The sequence below is a fragment of the Onychostruthus taczanowskii genome, unplaced genomic scaffold (assembly GCF_017590055.1).
Source record: "Onychostruthus taczanowskii isolate IOZ18803 unplaced genomic scaffold, ASM1759005v1 scaffold14, whole genome shotgun sequence".
Lineage (NCBI taxonomy): Eukaryota > Metazoa > Chordata > Aves > Passeriformes > Passeridae > Onychostruthus > Onychostruthus taczanowskii.
The window spans coordinates 10,301,484-10,319,164 of record NW_024498573.1 but is presented as its reverse complement, the minus strand read 5'-3'; the positions used below and the strand labels follow the sequence as shown (position 1 = coordinate 10,319,164).

Genomic DNA, 17,681 nt, shown 5'->3' with positions numbered 1-17,681 from the left:
TTTCTTTGATGCTTTTAATAATTCATTTCTAGAGACAAGCTGAAAACTTATGCTTCATTAATATTATTTGTTCTTGGTTTTACACATCACTTTAGTCATTTACATGGAGAGAAATTCAGCCTTAAGCAAATGCTAGAAAACTATTGCAAACACAGCCTGATGGGGCATTAATTTATCTTTTCTGGTTTTTCTGCTCAAAGAATTTAACACAACATGGTGCTGAGTCAAAAAATTTTTTGCCTTGAAAATATGGACATGAACTTTTTAGATAGTTGTGTAATTATAATATAACAAAAAAATGGGTGAGTTTTACATCCTGAGAAACTCAGAGATAACATGACAAGGAAAATGAATAGTAGGTACATTCCTCTAAAAATGCAAGTGGATACAATTTCTGTAGTCTTCATTATGACAAAATGTGAGACTGTATATTCAGAATATACTGTCAGTAGTAATTTTGCACTTAACCTCTACTTTAGAGCCTGTAAATACATTAAGAAGCTATAACCAATTTCATAACTTTGATTTGAAAGAGAAAAAACTTGGTTCTAAATATCGAACATTTTGGAACTTGCTCCCATCACAGTATCTAGGATGGCCCAGGGTTTGATCATTTTAATGGCCCAAATTCTATTAGAAGGGAATTAATGGGGTCATTCACACATGAACTTTTTATTATTTAACAGTGAATCTACATTAAAAACATCAACATGAATACATTGTCTTCATGCAGACTATTTTAACGAGAAAACTAATCCCAGTGACTTGCACCTTAAAGGCTGGCTGTTTGCTTTGGGTTTCAAATGTAATACATGGAAAAGGGACATTTTCATGAGCATACATGAAATGTGTCTCAAGACAGGTAGGCACAGCTCTTGTAAAGGCCATGAGATGCACAGGGAGGTGATTTCTCAGGGGATGGGGAAATCCAGCAGTCAAGGCTGTGGTCTGGAGCTCTGTGCCTGGGTGGGATGTTTGGAGAGAGCAAGGCTGTGCCATCCCACCTGACATCAGCAGAAATGAAGAACTCTGTATTTACACAATTGCTTATATGAATTCTATTTTTTACCCTAATGATCCAACACCAGTGTGAGTTAAAGTGTACAGATTAAAATGAAATGAGTAATGAATGACACTAATGAGTTTAGGCTATAGCTACCTGCATTACGCTTGGTAATTCACCACATTCTTATCTACCTCTATACCATATTTGTTTTCTTATGGTAATCTTCTCTTTCACCATGCTTCTGAAGGAGCAACTTATATTTATAAATTTTATCAATTTACACATGTTTCTCTGGAGATAATGTCAAATTGTGTGAAACAATACCCTATAAATACTATATGCATTTGACTCCATGAGGAGTTTATTTTATTTTCAAATTGAAGAATGTTTTCATAATCACATACTTGAGAAAACATATTGTTTGTTCCTAGGAGGCAAAAGTATATTATTTTGAATGACGACACATTATAACCACTTCACTTTTGTAGTCAGAAATCAATTTATAGCTATAACAAATTTATCAATTTCAGCGGCATTATAGTTATTTTCTGCATGAGAAAAGTTGATGTGGCTTTATTAAAGTGGAACTGCAAAGGGACTTCTAATGGATAAATAATATGGATGGGTAATTTATGGAGAAATAATATTTTTATGCTAAAAGCAATCTTAAATGTTTGCTAGAGAAACTGTTTAATTACATGTACCATTAGGATGGCTCTTTTGCAATAGTTATGTGACAACTCATTAACAGAGCTCCCTTAGACAGGACATGACAAACTATTACTAGCTGCTTATGAAAGCTTTTGATTAAGAGAGCAATGAAAAATTATGAATATTTTGTTGCCAATCAAGATATCACATAAAAGTGATTTAACTAATGCAGTTAAACAACTAGGCTTTATAGCAATCTCCAATCTTTCAGTTCCGCGCAAATTTAGGCTTATCTAGGTTTTTGTTGACTTTGTCCCTCCCAGGATTACCCTGGAACACAGGTCACCTTCTCAGATCACATTTGCCATGAATCTGGAGAGAATAAAGCAACAAAGGACACTTCAGCAATGCCTTTCCTCTGCTGCTCTCACACCTGGTTGGCAGGATTCTGTTTTTTCAGACTTGAGTTTCTCATTTCATCTGATTTCTTGAATTAGCATTTAGAAGAGAAAGAGTTTAATTGAAATATAATACCAGGACTTTTCCAAGTGTGTGACTATCCTGTAGGTCTGTATGTGATTAGCAATGTGCCAAGAGCAGGGAGGATTTTCTTGAAGTTAAAAAGGTACAATTAATCTCCTGTTGCACTTCCAATTAGCCAAATTGCCAACCTTATTGTGAAAAGCAGAAATGCAATTGAGTTTCTGCTTGAGGCGTACTAAAGGAAAACTGGAGTAATTTAATTAACTACCTTCAAGTACATTAAGAAGCACACTGCCTTTACTTTCTGCTGTCAGTGCCTTTAAATAGATTATTGTTTAATGTGAGTTTGTGTACCCACGTAAGGCTGAAGCTGTGAACTGTCTGCTGCCACCCCCTGACCTGAGCTGTTAGGTGTTTAAGAAAAGACCAAGATAAATAGAAGGATGGAGCACCTCTGCTATAAGGAAAGGGAGAGAGTATTGGGATTCTTCAGCCTGGAAAATAGAAGGATTAAGTGTGACCTAATTGTGTCCTGAAGGAAACCTACAAGAAAGGTGGAGAGTGACTTTTAAACAAGGGCATGTAGTGACAGGAGAATGAGGAATGGATCAAATGAGAGTAGGATTAGATTAGGTATTAGGAAAAAAATCCTCCCTGTGAGGGTGGTGAGGCACTGACACGTTTCCCACAAAAGCTGTAGATGCCCCATTCCTGGAAGTGTCCAAGGACAGGCTGGATGAAGATTTTGTAACCTGGTCTAGAGGAAGCTGTCCCTGCCCATGGCCGGGGGGTTGGAATGAGATGAGCTTTCAAATCCCTCTAACCCAAATCATTCTGTGGTTCTGTGACAAATAAAAGGCTGCATTCAGCAGCTGAAGGACCATCCCTGCTGCCACCAAATGCTTCAGACAGGCAGGTGCCCATCCTCAGCAGCCAGAGAGGATGGGCACCTGAGCTCAAGCATCCTACGTAACACCCACTGTGGAGGAGGGAAAATAAAAAATGTCAATCCCCAAACTGTGACTCCTCAAGCAATCTGACCAGGATACAGATGGCAGTGTATATACAGAACATAAAATAATTACACAGCAAAATTAATGATGAAAAAGTTGTGGAGGTGTTCATCAGACTAGCAAAGTTGATGTTCACTAGTAGCAGCTGTTATATGACAAGGTGACAGAGGTCATAAACTGATATGTGACACATCAAAATTGAGGCACAAATCTTGTTTTTTCTCCTTGTAACAATCTCAGAGTGCTCTTCTGATATAGTTTCTTAATGATATACTAGCTGAAACAGATCAAAAAGTGACGTTTTTCTTGCTGTATTACACTCCATGGGAGTGTTGAATCATTCAGGAACCAGCCAGCTCATGTGCAAGGACATAACTTTGCCTCTTAACATAGAATTACCAACAAGAAACAGAATTACTTATAAGCAAACCAGAAATCCACTTGGGCCGGTGCTAAATTATGTGAGGAACTGGCATTTCAGTCTGAAACCGTATTCAACATTCTGTTTAAAATAGCAGGAGTTGCAAATGAACCCTCAGAGCCAAGTGCCATCAGTCCTTCAATAATGTGTTTCTTCTTAGGTTCGTGGACTGTTATTTTTTGTCCAGTTCACACAGGAGCTTGAATTCTTTGAGATTAATGCCATCATAACCAAAATTTCAAAAATGTTAGCTAAATACATGAATTTGACATTATTTTTGGCCAACAAATCCTTTAGCCCTCAGAGGCTCTGCTGTATTTCCACGTCAAGCTCGAAGCAGTGACAAGAAATACAAAATATTTTAAAAAGATAATACTTGTGATGAAAAAAATGTTTAGATGGTTTTAATTACTAAGTTTGTGAACACAGTAATTACCAATACATGGTGCACATGATTTTCTGCTGAGAAAGAGTCAACAAATAAAGTACTGAGATTCTGTGTGTATTTCCGTCCCATGTGCTGTAATTTTCACATTTTACTGCAGAAGAATAAACCAAAGAGTTTTCCCATTTCAGCAATCCTGGATACACAACAATTTGGGGAGCTATGGTATTGACTGTAACAACTCTGAACTGAGTGGTTATCAAATTAACAAGAACTGAACAAAAATATAAATCAACTCTTGCTGCAGTGTAATTAAAATAAAACCTGATTTACCATATACTTTAATGAAAAGAGAAATGAAATACAGACCATATTTTTTGTACACTACTTTCCACTCTCTCTGTAATTAAATGTTATTAAATAAATGAGTAAGTTTATACCATCATTCAGGTATTGTCTTTACTACCAACTATGACTCAGAGATCAGACCAGCACTGTGAATTAAAAGAGATTCATCTTCCTTCCTGCAAGGGCAACGCCACACCCTGCTGAATAATCCCATTTTTAAACTGCCCATCAGAAATAACAGCCAAAGAATGAGAGAGGAGAGCTGACTGAAAGGCAAGTGAAACAGGAGGATCAGAGATAAAAACGGATTATTTGGTTTAAAGAGAGGAGAGATCCATAGCCACCACAAATGTTTTGTTTCATCTTCTTGATGAACCTGTTTCACTGCACTGGGAAAGACACCTCTGAGGCGTGAGTGGTCTGTAGAGCTGTTTGCCCCTGAGTTTTGAGGTCTCTGGAGCACAGGTCCAGAACAATGAAAGAAGCACCAATGAAAGAAGCATAATTTCATGTAATTTATTCCAAGTACTCCTGCTCTCCCCTGCACATACCCTGCTTTGCTTTTACTCCTGAGACATATTCACATAAAACCTAAACATTGCACCATTCTGCTTTCCATAATAATAGGATAAAAGTCACACCCTTATAACCACCACCTGCTAAATGAGGCGATGCTCAGGGTGCTGACAGACAAGGACAGGAGAGGCTCAGCACGTACGTTGATGTCCTCCAGGTCGAGGAAGTTGAGGACGACGCCGTTGCGTTTCCAGACGATGGGAGGCCGCAGCGGCCCGCGGATGCTGCAGGTCAGCACGGCGCTGAGGCCAACGGTGATGGTGGTCACAGTGACCCTCTGCTCCTCCGGCAGGCTCAGCCGAACCACCTCTGCAAAAGGCCAAAGAATGGGGACAACATCAAATACCACACAGGGAAGCTGCTCCTCTTCTCCCCTCTCGGACTTCTGTTCTTATTCTGGGTATGACTTCGGAGGATTTTGGCAAGGAGATGGGGCACCTATGCTATACAAAAAAATCCTCATCAACAATAAAGCCAAGGAAGAGACAAACTGAATCTGTCTCAATCAAACTCCCTGCACCCCTTTCCTGAATCTTAGCTGTGGCATGAGGGCACTAAGCTGGTCAGCTGGCCAGCCTGGCTGCAGCAGTTTACACGAAGCAGTCAGCAACAGGAGGACAAGCAAAGGCTCTCCAGCTTGAGATCATCTGGGCTTGTTTCTCTACAACACTCCTCTCAAAGTCTTTTCAAAAGGTACAAGAATGAGTCATGTTTGTTCCTTGAGGAAGAATTAAGGTTAGACTGCTGCCACTGAAATATAGATAAACTAAACCTAGTTTCAAATTGCTCAAACACTGGAAGTCGCCAAGCTTGAAAACTTGTTTACCAAACACAGCCACATATGGCACCTGAGATACAGATGTCCTAAGATATAAAAGCTTTCTAATATTTTATTTAAAGAAAAACCCCAGTTATTTTGACTTATGTGTGCTACACAAAAGAAACTCCTGAGGCAGCAGACCTCACTGAAAACCTCACCACCAGCTCTCTGAAACCACACTACATCACATTGTTTCCTTCTGGCCACTGGCATGGGATGTGGCTGTGTCTTTTGCCATGTGTGGTCACACGAAAAGGTCAGACCTGATACCAGAACTACCCTGGGTGCAGATTGCCATTATGCAGCATTTTGGCAGCAGTGAGACAGTGACTGGGCAGTCAGGCCACATTGTGCAAGCTCCTGTAGCCACAGCTTTGTAATTCACATGATGGCTTTTGCTTCCTCTCGTTCCCAAGCTCTGCAATAAGGAAACTGTATTGCATGTAAATTATGAAAACTGGTCTTTCAAGGTAATGGCCCACTGAGAGGAACAGGGAATGTTCACAGCTGGTGTTACTTTGCTTCAGCCAACTCAAAACCTGGGCTGGGGAATGAAACAACCTCTCCCAGCACCACGGCTCCTCCTTCCCCATGTCCACTGGCAACAACAGCGGTAAAACATAGATGAAAGAGACTGATGCTGCCTCACCCAAGGCCATGTGCTTTGGGAAAAAAAAAACACTTCAAGCAGTGCTGACACTGTAAAATGACATACAGGGGCCAGGTTACCCCTCCCATCAACTGGTAAAGTTACTCTTCATCCTGTCCACTTACCTCACAACTCAGTCATTACATCCCACACAAGATCTGAATATCACTTGCATGGAATAAAAATGAAAAAAAAACCAAAAACTCAGTACTGACATTTGCAAGCACAATTTTCCACCTTTTCACATATTATCTAACTGAAAAATTGCTTTAACATCTCTTGAGTAGCAAACCTCTTAAATCTGTCACTAAAATATTCAGTGTATTTCAGCAGCCTTGGGCAGCCTGGACAGACTCAGTGCTCTAGTACAGCAACTGATTGTGAAGAATTAGTGCAAAACCTGCTTGTGAAAACATACTCCAGCAGCTCAGCAGCAGTTTTCTTCTGCTTCTTCCACCTAAGTGAGAAGCTAACGTGTCACAAAGTGCTCACCACTGAGGATCTGAGGCTGACTTTGGCCTGCAGGGTCCATACAGCATTGGTGTGTCTGCCAGCAGTGAGCACTTCTACTTAAAATTCCCAGTGCTATTTCAGGAAGAGTACAAGCTGTTCTAAATAAAAGGTAAATAGTTTTGATAGATGGTTGATCAAAATAAGGAATGTTTGACCAATGTGGTGCTACTATTTGTGTTATGGTGGCTCCCAGAGTCATTACATGAGAAGACTGACACAGTCTGACCATCAAACCTTAAAAATCAAAAGGGGAGATGAAGGAATATTGGGAAGGGAACATTATCTATTCAAGATCACTGAGCAGGTTAGCAACTAAGCTGGGAAGACATGACATGACTCACACTGCCTTCATCTGTTGGAAGAAATCAGGGATGTGGCAACTCAGGGTCAGTGGGCCATAGGAATAGAGATGCTCCAGGGAACCCCTGAATGGTTTGGGCTGGATGGGACATTAATGATCATCTTTACAACCTCTGACATGGGCAGGGACATCTTTCCCTCGACCAGGATGCTCCAAGCCCCATCCAACCTGGCCTTGAACACTTCCAGGGATGGAGAGTCCATCCCACCACCCTCAACCAGCTGCCTGAGGCATGTAAACAGAACATGGGGGCTAATAATGTAGTTATTTTCTACATAATGAAGAGCTTCTTTTAATGAATAAAATATTTGGAGTGCACTTGACAGGATAAAGAACTGATAATTACAATAATTTGTAGCATGCAGTAAGGCTAATGAGGACATTTCCTCTTGAAGAGAAATGAAATAGAGGGCCATTCATTTACAAGAGAATTGTTTTTTCATCTTACTGCTGTTTTCCTTAATTCCCTCTGCTGTTTTTCATGGTGCCTTGAGTTCCCTGGCTCATGCTTGGCTTCCATAAGCTCATTCTTCAGCAATGTTTTTTCAGTGCTCTCTTGCAGTGGAATTTAAGGCTTCCTGCCCATCTCACAAACAATTGCTAAAGAGGCTTTTGCTTTTGCTTTTTAGAAGCACAGTAATGAAAAATACATTAAGGTTTAATTAAGAAGACACCTTGCACAGCTGCCATTCTTGGATGAACCATATGAGGCCAAGAGATGAGTTTTTTTATGTTAAAGCATGTAATTAGCACAGACCACTTAAACAATACAAACACACTCCTTTTTAGAGTATTTCTATGGAGTATATTTGACAGCATCTTATTACCAGTACATTTGAGGGACTCTAATTAACATCTAAAAGCCTTTCTACTAATACAGAATTATTTTTTGTGGTTTCAGTTATTGCTTTTTTGTTTTCAGTAGAAAAAGATTTCCTTATACAAGCAGGTGTATTGAGGAAGAAACAGGGTTCCCTAAGATGATGCGAGGGCTGAGCATTTTAAAACTCTTTTAAAAGACTCAATATTGTATTAACTTACAGAGCTTAGACACTGCTGCTGTTGGTTTATGTGCAAAAATTATTCAAGTCACCATAATGATTTTGTGTAAAGCTTCTAGATTAAGTATTGAACACTGTTAATTTTATTTTAAAAAACCTTTAGGAGATAAAAGGATTTTTACAATGGGTATAAAACTGAACAGAACAAATAGGCAATATTCAAAGGGTACTCATTTGCAGAACACAAGCTGGAATGGAATTTGGTTCTAAAATCAAACAATGTTATGTTCATTTGGAAATCCTGCAGGATGAGGCATGCAAACCATTTTTCTACATTCCATAGGTTCAACCAGTATCTTGCTGACCATAGTTACCAAGTTGTGTCAAACCTGATACTCTTCTCTGGGATTTCAGTTGAAGTAGCTCCTCAGCTTATTCCAGCTGGAAATAAGTTCCTGCCAACTATTCTGCCATCAGAGAGAGATACTATCATCAGAGAATGCTATCATTCTTCACTCAATTTTTAATGGTTCCAGACTAAAGACTTTGTAATGATCCCCTTTAAAAAGGAATTGGTGTAAGCATGTGCTTGTGCATCAGAGGACCAGGACTAATCCCTGATCACGTAGATGAAAGACACCAAATGTGGACCAAAATCAAGGTCAGTGAAAGGCAACCAGGACACCACAAACTCTCCATTGATGATGGCAGCAGCTCAGTGCCTGAACAGCTTGTGGTTCAGGAATTAGGGCAGTGCCATCTCCAGACCCATCTGCCTTATTCAGGAGAGTAAGGTATCCCTTCATGCATGCTGGGGGTTAGTGCCAAGGGGTTATTCAGGGAAGGGACCACTCTTGTCCATCCTCCCCCACCTTTCCTGCCTGCTATGATATTCAGCCTGAAACAACTGAGCACCTTTGGTGACCCAGCTGTCACCATCTTGATGCTCTTACATTAAATTTATTGCAATACCAGGTCCCACAGTGGCATGCAAGAATTCAAAGTCTTAGTAACTCCTTTCCTTGTAAAAAAGTGTCAAGATATTGCTGAACATTTTCCTCTCCTCCTCTCCAGTATTATTTAAGGTGCTAAGCTGGAGTTACACTGCACCTCCACAAGCTCTGCATACTAATGCAGCAGGTATTACATGTTGTGCTGGTTTATCATGGAAACCTTTTTCTCTGCTGTCATTTGCAGCCCACCAAAGGCAATCATAATTTCACAATGAAGACATGTATAATTGAGGTCATTACAGGGAGCAGCCTGGAATGAACATCTATGGAGAAAACCTCACTGATGTAGCATGGCATGGAGACAATTTACCTGGTGATGTTGGACACCTGCCTTTGCTCATGCTGCACTACCTACAAAAACAGATTTCATCCTTTAAATAGTGCTCAATATCATTAACTAGATCTTTTCCCTTAAATCTAAAGAAAATATACATTTTAATGCATTGTTGACACCTTTAATTATTGCTACAGTTCATGGGTATCTTGCCTTGCTGAAACACAGTATCACAGAATTGCAGAATGGCTTGGGTTGGAAGATCATCTCACTCCAATCCCTTGCTGGTCAGGGTCACCTTCCACAAGACAGGTTGTTCGGTGCCCCTCCAGCCTGGTCTGGAACGTTTCCAGGGATGGGACATCCACACCTTCTCTGGGAATCCTGTGCCATCCTCACAGGAAAGAATTTCCCCATAATATTTAATCTACTCTTGTTCTATCACTTAGGTCCAGCTTATGAGACAAGGCAATACTTTTTAAATTCTGTAACTCATCCTCAGAAGGGAGACAATGAACCAAAACATAGCCTTGTTTGATGTTCAACAGGAGAATGACTTTCAAAGAAAGTCTCCAGCACTGATTCTTGCCCCCAGATTAATGCAGAGAGACCTGTTTGTGAACTGAAGCATGGGTAACACAGCCCTAAATACATCGTGTTTCTCCAGCAATGGTTCAAGTCAGGGGTGATTTAATGGGATGGAAACTTTAGTGTCTACTTAATTCCCCAAGTCCTGCAGCTGTGTTTATGCACTGCATTAGTAAAATCTGTTTATTGCATTGTGGCCATGAAGGTCAGTGGTGATTTTAGCATTTCTTTCAACAGATAAAAGAGTTCTCTAGCTGAACACGTTCTCAGGTGAGGAGCTAACTGAATCCAGAAAACAAAATTAATAGAACATGGTTAAAAACAGGATATACCTTTTATAATTACTCTTTTCTCCAATAATTTTGATGAGATGTATTTGGCTTTGCATAGAGTTTGGAGAAATTTTAGACCCTCTTAATGCTGAGCCAACTGCAGCTAATTGATTTTAAAATTACCATGTTATTTGTGAGATGCATTTCTAAACATGAATATGAAGGTGAAGTTTGGCCAGCCAAGGAGGGACTGTGGTGATACTGCTGGGGACACACTGGGATGGGATGTGGAGACACACAGGGATGGGATGTGGGGGGACACAGGGATGGGATGTGGGGTCACACTGGGATGGGATGTGGGGACACACGGGGATGGGATGTGGGGGTCACACGGGGATGGGATGTGGGGTCACACTGGGATGGGATGTGGGGACACATGGGGATGGGATGTCATCTGGTTAGTCACAGCAGGGAGAGGCTAAAAGCAATAAAGGATGATTCACACTGGGTCTGAATCTGTACAACATTGTATAATATGCTTATAAATTACTCATACTAGGATTTGATTTCATTTCTACCCTATTCCACAGACCAAATAAATGAATTAGCAACAACCTCAGTACACAAATTACCCTGGGTTTGCATGCCTTTGCAAACCTCTCCCACCGGCTTTTTTTAGGACTATCTCCAGAAGAAACATTGCCATGCCATCACATTTTGCTGGTCATTAAGGTTCAACAAGCTGGTCTTACCCAGACACATTTGACATCTTCTCACCTGCCCAGAGTCAGGTGAAAGGATTATCCATCACCTAGTGAAAAAAAACCTCCATTTTCTGAATGCCAATTTATAATTAGAGGAAAGCCAGTCATGCTACTAAATTTGTTTATGTTATTAATTAACGACCTTAGAGTTGTTAATGAACATGATTAAAGTAGTTCACAATTAATGAACCCAGAGAATTCCTACAGCTCCCACATCAGTTCAGTGCAGGTGACTGGGATGAGGTTTCTGGCTTTATAACCTGTGAAAAACACCACCAGGATGTGGCTCTGTCTCTGGCCACCCTTGGTGTGACCCACCACTGCCCAGATGCCACTGTGGGACACCTCAGGAGCTTGGTGTCCCTCAAAAAGACATACCTCCAAGGATTGCAAGCTTAATTAACGTGAACAAAAAAACTATTTCTAAAGCTGAGTAGAAATGTTCATATCTCAGCTTTATTTTGTAACTGCAATAATTCAGGTTCTTAATGCAATTTATAAATCCTCAGGACTTTTTGTGGACTACTTCAGAAAACATTTTATTATAAATTCTCTACTAAATTACTCATGCTGTTTTTTAAGTCATAAAAAGGCATGATTATATATCTAGCAGAATTTAGTACCTGAAGCACACTTCTGTCATGACTCTTGATGGCCACAGGCTATGACTCCCCGAGGTAGGTCCCTTACATTTGAAGCTAAACCCCATCTTCTTGTGGAATTCAAAATAAATGTGTGCAAGTCCCCATGACACTCATCCCTGGTGTGCCTCTCACCCCTATCTAGCCCATGTCACCGTGACTTTGAGCAAATGTAAGAGAAAAACAGCTACTGAAATAATTAAATATTTTGATACCTTATACTTTTATTCAGCAACTGTGTCCATAAAATGCTATTGATGACATTTCATAGAATGGTTGGGGTTGGAATAGATCTTCAAAGCTCATCTTGTCAACCCCTTCCCACAGGCAGGAACAACTTCCACTAAACCAAGTGCTCAAAACAGTTGATTATTTATATAATGAGAATATGCCACAGAAAATAAAGCATAACTTGAAAAAAACATTAATGTCAGAGTTTGGGCCAGCTTCGAAGGGCAGAACTTCACAGAGACCACACTGTCCTGTTTCTGTGAAATACCTGCATGTTTCCCTCTGGAAGAGTGAAAGAATGCCCCAGAGGAAGGTGAGCATCACTTCTAGCAGTGGATTTGAGACCATCTGAGGATCAATTCAGATCTCCTGAACCTGAGATTTGGAGGCTGGTGCCATGTCTGAGAGGGCGCCTCAATCCCCTTCTGAGCCCACTTGGGACCCTGGGTCACCCTGCCTGGCTCTTGGCTCCCAAGAACTGAGTAGAGAGAATCTTCAGGTGAGTAATTCTGAGCCACCTGCACTGGAAATGTAACATCTGGAGAGCCAAACTCTGTTCAAACAGCTGCTTAAACCATTATCTAAATTATACATAAAGTCCTCCTAAAAATGACACATATTTAAGAAGTCCAACTCTCTCATATCAATCTGTATTAAGCATATTCACATTGCTAATAAATTTGCTAAAAACTGTTTATATTGACTTTGAACCAAACACAGCATTTTAATGTACTTTATCCTAATGATCAATTTGTTTTCCTTTTTTTTAAAGGAAACAAGGAACACACTTTCCATCACAAAATCCCATCACTGTCCTCCTGCTACTAATCAGAGGGAGAACATTGAGTTTGTGCAGGAAGAGATAATAAATTCATTCTTGAAAGTACATGAATAAATATAAGTTGTTCAGTGCTTAATTATCTAATCTCCTGAGGGTAGTGATGGATTCATTATGTAAATAAGCATAAGTAGTCTATTTTAGAAAAAAGTTTACATAAAAGCATTTGTTTTTATTTTAAATTCCTATTTCCCACAGATTGAGAGCAATGTTGATATGATTAATTTCTGATAAAATATTCCCATATTGTACCAAGAGTGTCCTGCTGAGACTGTAGCAGGCACGCATTTCCCCAGCCACTTTTATTAACCTGAGAAGTAAAATCGGTAATGGTCTAACTGGCTCTCAGAATTCTTTCAGGGGGTCATAGAATCACAGAATGGTTTTAGTTGGAAGGGACTTTAAAGTTCACCTCATTCCACCCTCCCTGCCCTGGGCAGGGACACCTTCCTCCAGACCAGGCTGCTCCAAGCCCCATCCAGCCTGGCCTTGAACACCTCCAGGGATGGGGCAGCTGCAGCTTCTCTGGGCACCCTTTTCCCACCAGTTTAACATGAGACTCAAAAGACTTGTCTCTTTTTCTTAAAAACAGTCAAAAATCACACTACAAGATCCTCCTCTGCCTCTTTCCAAATAACTGTGGGAGAGCAGAACTAAAACCTCTCACTGACCCCACCAAAAAATAAAGAACATTGTGAGATTTTGGGGACAGATGTGAAGTGTTGCAGCTGATCTCTGAGTTTCACATTTTCTATCCTACTGGGACTGTAAGACACACTTAGCATCAGTTGTTTCATTGCCACTAAAGCAATAGTCGTCCCTTTTAAAAGGTTTATCTCAGCATTTTTAGGAGTTAAAAGTTTCTCCAAATCCAGAAATTCCTTAGCTTTGAGACTGGGAACTCTTTAGCACAGGCAGGTTCTGTCAAAACAACAAGACTTTGAACAGCCACAATCTATATTTAAACTACGGTATTTTAGAGTTTCAGAGAAAAAACCATACAAAACCACTAAACTTATTTTTGTAACTTTTCTAAGTTACCACAGCTGAACTGATTTATACCTGATTTAAGGCACAAGATGATAGCTTCTAGTGGAGGACGTGGCACGCCAAGTTTCTCCCTGGAGTGAATTTTTATGGATGCTCTATAAACCCCGAGGGTTTATCATGGAAATACTGTCAGAACATTAAGTTCAACATGACTCGTGGGAACCACTAAGATGTGTACAGAAATTACTTCAAATATAGAGACAAGTAAGGCCATGGGATGTTTGGGGTTCAAGAAACATTCAAATATAATTTACAACCCCTTAGTCATCAAAAATGGCCTTATCAAACTGCTCTGATCTTTCACTCTCTGTCCATTTTCCTTTGAGTTCCTGGCCAGCATTATGCAATGAATGTGATGCATGGAAAAATGGATGAACTAGGAAACAAGGATCCTAGAAACTAACCTTGCACTTCTTCTAAACCACAGATTAAGACTTTTAAAAAAACATCCCAAGCATTTAAAATCAAGTATGCATGTTTCTTTCACATTCCCACATTTACTGCACTCCTAAATATCCAAATCAGGGCAAGCACACCTTTAGAGTTGTAAATAAGCATTAGTAATGTTTTTCATGGAGCTTTCATTGCTTTCTATGGATGACTGCAAATTTAGTTACGGTGATTATCTGGATTTTGCATCTTTCCTGACTAAAACTACATTCACAATGCCTAATAAATGCAAGGACTCTGCTCTCCTGTGCTCCTGCCAATTCCAAGACACAACCTGACAAACATCAGGTTGGATGGGGCTTGGAGCAACCTGGTCTAGTGGAAGGTGTCCCTGCCCATGGCAGTGGGGCTGGAACTGGATGATCTTTGAGGACCCTTCCAACCCAAACCAGCTGCGATGCATTTCTTCTCATCCTGAGGTGCTGCTGGTCCTGCCCTGGAAGGTGACCAGTTTAATGTGTGCTGCACTGACGTACCAGTCTGGAGATGGCACAAACAGCACAAATTTGGATAGTGGGGATCCTGCAAGGTTACAGCAAGGTTGCTCTGCAGCAACATTTATCCAGCTAACATCTTGCATTTTCAAAACACATTAGCTGGTAAAAACTTTGGCATCAGCACTCTCACCATGTCCTGCCCTTATTCAGAAGTTAAGGAGAAAGTCAGGGAAGTGCAGAGGAATAGCAAAGAACCAGGTAATTCAATGACATTTCTTTCTGGAGAGGATGGTGCAGGGAAAGCAGAAAGCAAAGTACAGTTCCTAAGAAAATCCCTGGTTTCCTGCTATCAGCAGGAAACACAGCATTGTTTTTTGTGGGCAGGTTTTGTCCTGCTTAAACCCTCCTCTGCAGAGAAGACCCTTTACCTGACTAATTCATCAGAATTCCAGTGCAATGCTGGGCAGGCAGCTGGGACCTTGGGACAAGATTCGGAATCAAGGTGAACAAAAAAGGTTTGGAAGAAACCAGTAAGGAATGGGTAAGTACAGCTACCAAAGTGGTTTCTTCAGTGGAGCAGAAATCTCTGCAGAGAGCTCCAGAGAGAGTGTCAGATTTAATCTTTGTCTAGACAATTAAACCCTACTCTGCCTCAATTTCCCCCGTATGAAACCTCTCCAGGACATTCTAGAAATAAGGTGTCTGAAAAGATTTCTTGGAACCATGATAATAATAGGGGTCACACAAATACCCACAAGCATGTTGGATTTCTTATTAAAGCCCCTCTGAGGTTCACAGATAAAATCCACATATAAAACTGAAATTTAATTACACAAAAATACTTTGAAGCTGAGATTTGAAGCCTCTGCTGCAAGAAACTTGAATTTCAGTAAAAAAATGATAAATGCTGCATCCTTGAAAGTAACGGGAAAAACAAATCACCTGGACTACCATATTAAAAAGTATATTGAAAAGCAAGATATGCTGGCAATATGTGGCCAGCTGCACTTTGTGTACCAACCTGACACCAGCATCTTGAAACTTTTACATCTGCAGAGCAAAATGATTTATGGAAGCTGTTCTTTATCATTCAGGCTTATAAGTCTTATGTCACATAAAACCCCTTGGCACTGGAAGAACATTCTGATTGTGATGGGAAGTGGCTGCAGGAGGGGGAGCAGTGACAGCTTCCATCACCTGGGCTGCCCAGCATCCTTCTCATTCTGTTGGCATACACCAGCTTTGCACAGAACATACAGGACTTAGTTAGAGAGCAGCTATTCAACAATTTTATTTTTCTTATCTTATATCCTCAACCCTATTTTCAACTATTCAAATGCAGCTCTGGAGGCAGAAATGATTCATTGCTCCCTGGATTTTTCTGTAACACCCTTCACCATTAAATCGTCTTCAGAAATGCTCGTGAGCACCTTTGACATGTTTGCTTTAGCTGAGTTATGCGTCCTCAGAGAAGGATTACTTGCCATAAAGAACTTTTTAGCCCTTCTGCCTCATTTCTGCTCAGCATGTTCCCAGCTCTGACTTGTCCAAAATCTCCCATTCCTGCTGAGCTTCAGTCACCCCACCTCAGTGAGTGTAACTGTGACTGACAGCCCTCACCAGTCACCCCACAGACAGCTGTGCCCACCTCCCCTCCCCACAGCCGGGATCTTGCATCCCCTCCAGATCTGATGACTCCCAGGTCCAGCAGAGGCTGATGGAACAAAGCATGGCCTGCTCTTGCCTCTGCAGGGACAGCCCCCACCACTCCTCAGCAAAGGAATTTCTCTGCCAAAACCAGAGCTTTTCCCTGAGTCTGTGCAATCTGCACCTGAGTTTGCATCTCAGAACTTGGCCCCACTTGTGCTGTGCCAAACCCCCCAGTGCTCAGCCCACCTCTGCTCTCCAGACCACCAGCCTGCTTCAACACGTGTTTCATCAACTCTTCCAACCAAAAGTATTTAAAATCATAGAACCACACAAGGGTTTGGGTTGGAAGAGACCTCAAAGAGCATCCAGTTCCACCCTCCCTGTACCTTTCATCAGACCAGCTTGCCCCAAGCTCCACCCAACTTGGTCTTGAACATTTCCAGTGACTGGGCAGCTACAGCTTCTCTCCATTCCTTCTTCCTATGAAAACAGTCTTTTAATTTTTTCCTATATTTTAATTTTTTCCTTCTCAACTGCCATCAAGTGTATCTCATTATCTCTTTGTGTGTGACATTAAATGGCTGTGCTACCCACCATTTTCTCCCTATACAAGTGATTAACGACCACAGCACAGAGATTTCTCTGTACTGAAAGAACAGGATCCTAGATCCTACCATTTTGGTGAGGGCTGATAATACTGACTTTTTAGGCCAATTGCAGTACACATGCCTTGTTTACATTTAATGATCACAAGTTAAAATCAGCTCAACGAGCTGAACATTTGAGGAATGCACAGTGCACTATATATAATGAATTACTGTTGATTAAGTCTATAAATTAAATATCAACACAATCTTTAAATATACATTTAATTTAAAACACACCAGAAACCCAGTGGGCCAAATGAAAGACTGTTTAATGCTAGGTTATTTTCCAGCATAGCCACCATATGCCACACACCACAAATAACAGTATTCATCACATCAAGAGTCTGGAGACAGTTTCTTTTTAAGGTCTTTAGCACAGCACTCATCACAAATATTGTCAGCCAGATGCTCTGTTTTCCCAAGAAATAATGTATGCTTAATGTGAAGAAGAGCCCAGAAATTCTTTCAGAATGCATGACCATGTGCACATCACAACAACCATATCACAGAAACAGTTAAATGGTGTCCACCCTCAGAGATGGTTCCTGGCTGAACATGAGCCTTCCTCACCTGCTCCAAGCAGCCCTTTCTCTGTGTCT

The 17,681-nt window shown here is 40.7% G+C and overlaps 1 protein-coding gene across 1 annotated transcript in view; it reads right to left on the bottom strand.

Annotated features, from left to right (window-relative positions):
• Positions 1-17,681, bottom strand: part of FSTL4 (follistatin like 4) — a 211,367-nt gene that overhangs the window by 33,242 nt on the left and 160,444 nt on the right. Inside the window, exon 7 of the mRNA XM_041397665.1 lies at positions 5,026-5,192. Coding sequence (XP_041253599.1) covers positions 5,026-5,192 — 167 coding nt within the window. The remainder of the gene's footprint in view (positions 1-5,025; positions 5,193-17,681) is intronic.